Genomic DNA, 1,645 nt, shown 5'->3' with positions numbered 1-1,645 from the left:
CCTCCCTCCCACACCCTGTTCCCCACAGGTGTTTCTTCAGATCCTTCTTTATCATACATCAGTTGTTCCTAGAGTTAATTATCTGCTGTGCAAGTACGTAACTGAAGACAGAAAGGAACCATTGAGTTCTTCACACCAAGAAGGAACTGTGCAGCAGTCATGTTCAGTGACATCTTTGCAGTGCTCCAAGTCCCCTGGATCCCTGGCGTCTGCTTCAGCACTCTCCTACTTTCAGATAAAGGTGGAATACTGAGGTATATAAATTCCGTGGAAAGTTTTAAGAAATCCGTCAGTAATTCGATCAAAACTTTGCCCAACGTCTCTGAATCGAAACAGCATTTAGCTTGTAGGTCCTTCTACTGCTGCAGATTAAGTGTGAATTTCCACTGTTGCGACAAAGAAGGACTGCAGATCTCAACGGTGAGACCACCATTTTTGGCGTTTCGGCTGTCTAGACAGAGGTTGCTGCCAACGTGCCTCAGTTTAGAATTGCTTTCAATTTGTTCCCATTTCTGGAAGAAAAAATACAGTTATTGAGATGGAAAAGCAGGAAAAGGGTGAGTTCTACATCCTGTTCTTTGAAGCCTTCATAAGATTCCCTGGCTCATGCTTGGGAAAATGGTGAAAACTACAACAATAGTACCCAGTTTAGATGATCCTTGAATAAGAGTATCTAAGTTATTGCAAGCCTTGCCAAAACAACTGTTCATTCAGCTAATGCACTGCTATAGATACAGAAAACACCAATTCATTTTCCTCTACTTCAGCACTTCTCAAATACTCTGTCACATCATGTCATCTGTGTGAAACCTTCAGTCTGAAGAAAAAAATAAAAATCACAAAACCCATGCACATTACACTACAATTCTGAAAACAGAGAAGCCAGAGGCACATTCACTAAAGACAGCTTTACAGAAATCTGTCAGACACCCTTCAATTATACAGAAGGCAACCGATCAATCTGCTGTCAAAACTCTGCCCAAGGTGATGCCAAGGACAGAGTAAATCCCAAATATGGGACGTTAAAAAAACTTAAGTTTTTTCTGTTGTGTTTCTAACATAATGTGCCTTTAAACCTTATCAAAAAAATCTTGCCTCCTTAGTTTCCTTTTCTGAAAAGTGGCAAGAATATTCTTCCTTCAAAGTCAGCATTTCAGTTATCTGTCTGCAAAAATTTAGATAGATACAGAAGCAAAGAAACTGGCAGACAATCAGAACTGATGTCTTAGAGATTGTTATATGACTAGATCAACGAGAAGGTATGACTCTGCAAATGTGACTTTCCTCAGGCATGGGAAACAGATGTCATTACAATGCTGCATTAATAAAAATTAATTGAAGGAGTCTAGTGCTGTTGTAAACAGGTCACAGCTAAAAATAAGAAAGGAAAGCCAAACCACACCATTCTGGGACACAGACCACATAATCTTTAAACTTCACCGAATACGACCTTTCAAAAATACATTTCAAAAAATGTGGAATATATACTCTATTTCAGAAAACAGACATGGCAGCTGAAGGCTGTTACACATCATTGCAGTTAGGTGAAATCTTTACATAAGGCCACTGTTAGGATAAAACCTCTATATGTTCATAAAAGATTGTCACTGGCCTCTGAAAAGCTCAGTACACAAGCTTATTCCTG

At 39.3% G+C, this 1,645-nt stretch overlaps 1 protein-coding gene across 1 annotated transcript in view; it reads right to left on the bottom strand.

Moving 5' to 3' along the window:
* Window positions 1–356: 356 nt before the first annotated feature.
* LOC104499630 (polypeptide N-acetylgalactosaminyltransferase 2-like) overlaps window positions 357–1,645 on the bottom strand; it is a gene marked incomplete at its 5' end in the record, with an annotated part of 11,706 nt that continues 10,417 nt past the window's right edge. Inside the window, one exon of the mRNA XM_010143160.1 lies at window positions 357–512. Coding sequence (XP_010141462.1) covers window positions 357–512 — 156 coding nt within the window. The remainder of the gene's footprint in view (window positions 513–1,645) is intronic.

This window comes from Buceros rhinoceros, unplaced genomic scaffold, assembly GCF_000710305.1.
Source record: "Buceros rhinoceros silvestris isolate BGI_N320 unplaced genomic scaffold, ASM71030v1 scaffold1729, whole genome shotgun sequence".
NCBI classification, from domain to species: domain Eukaryota; kingdom Metazoa; phylum Chordata; class Aves; order Bucerotiformes; family Bucerotidae; genus Buceros; species Buceros rhinoceros.
The sequence above is the reverse complement of the archived record's forward strand: the minus strand, read 5'-3'. Positions and strand labels throughout refer to the sequence as shown.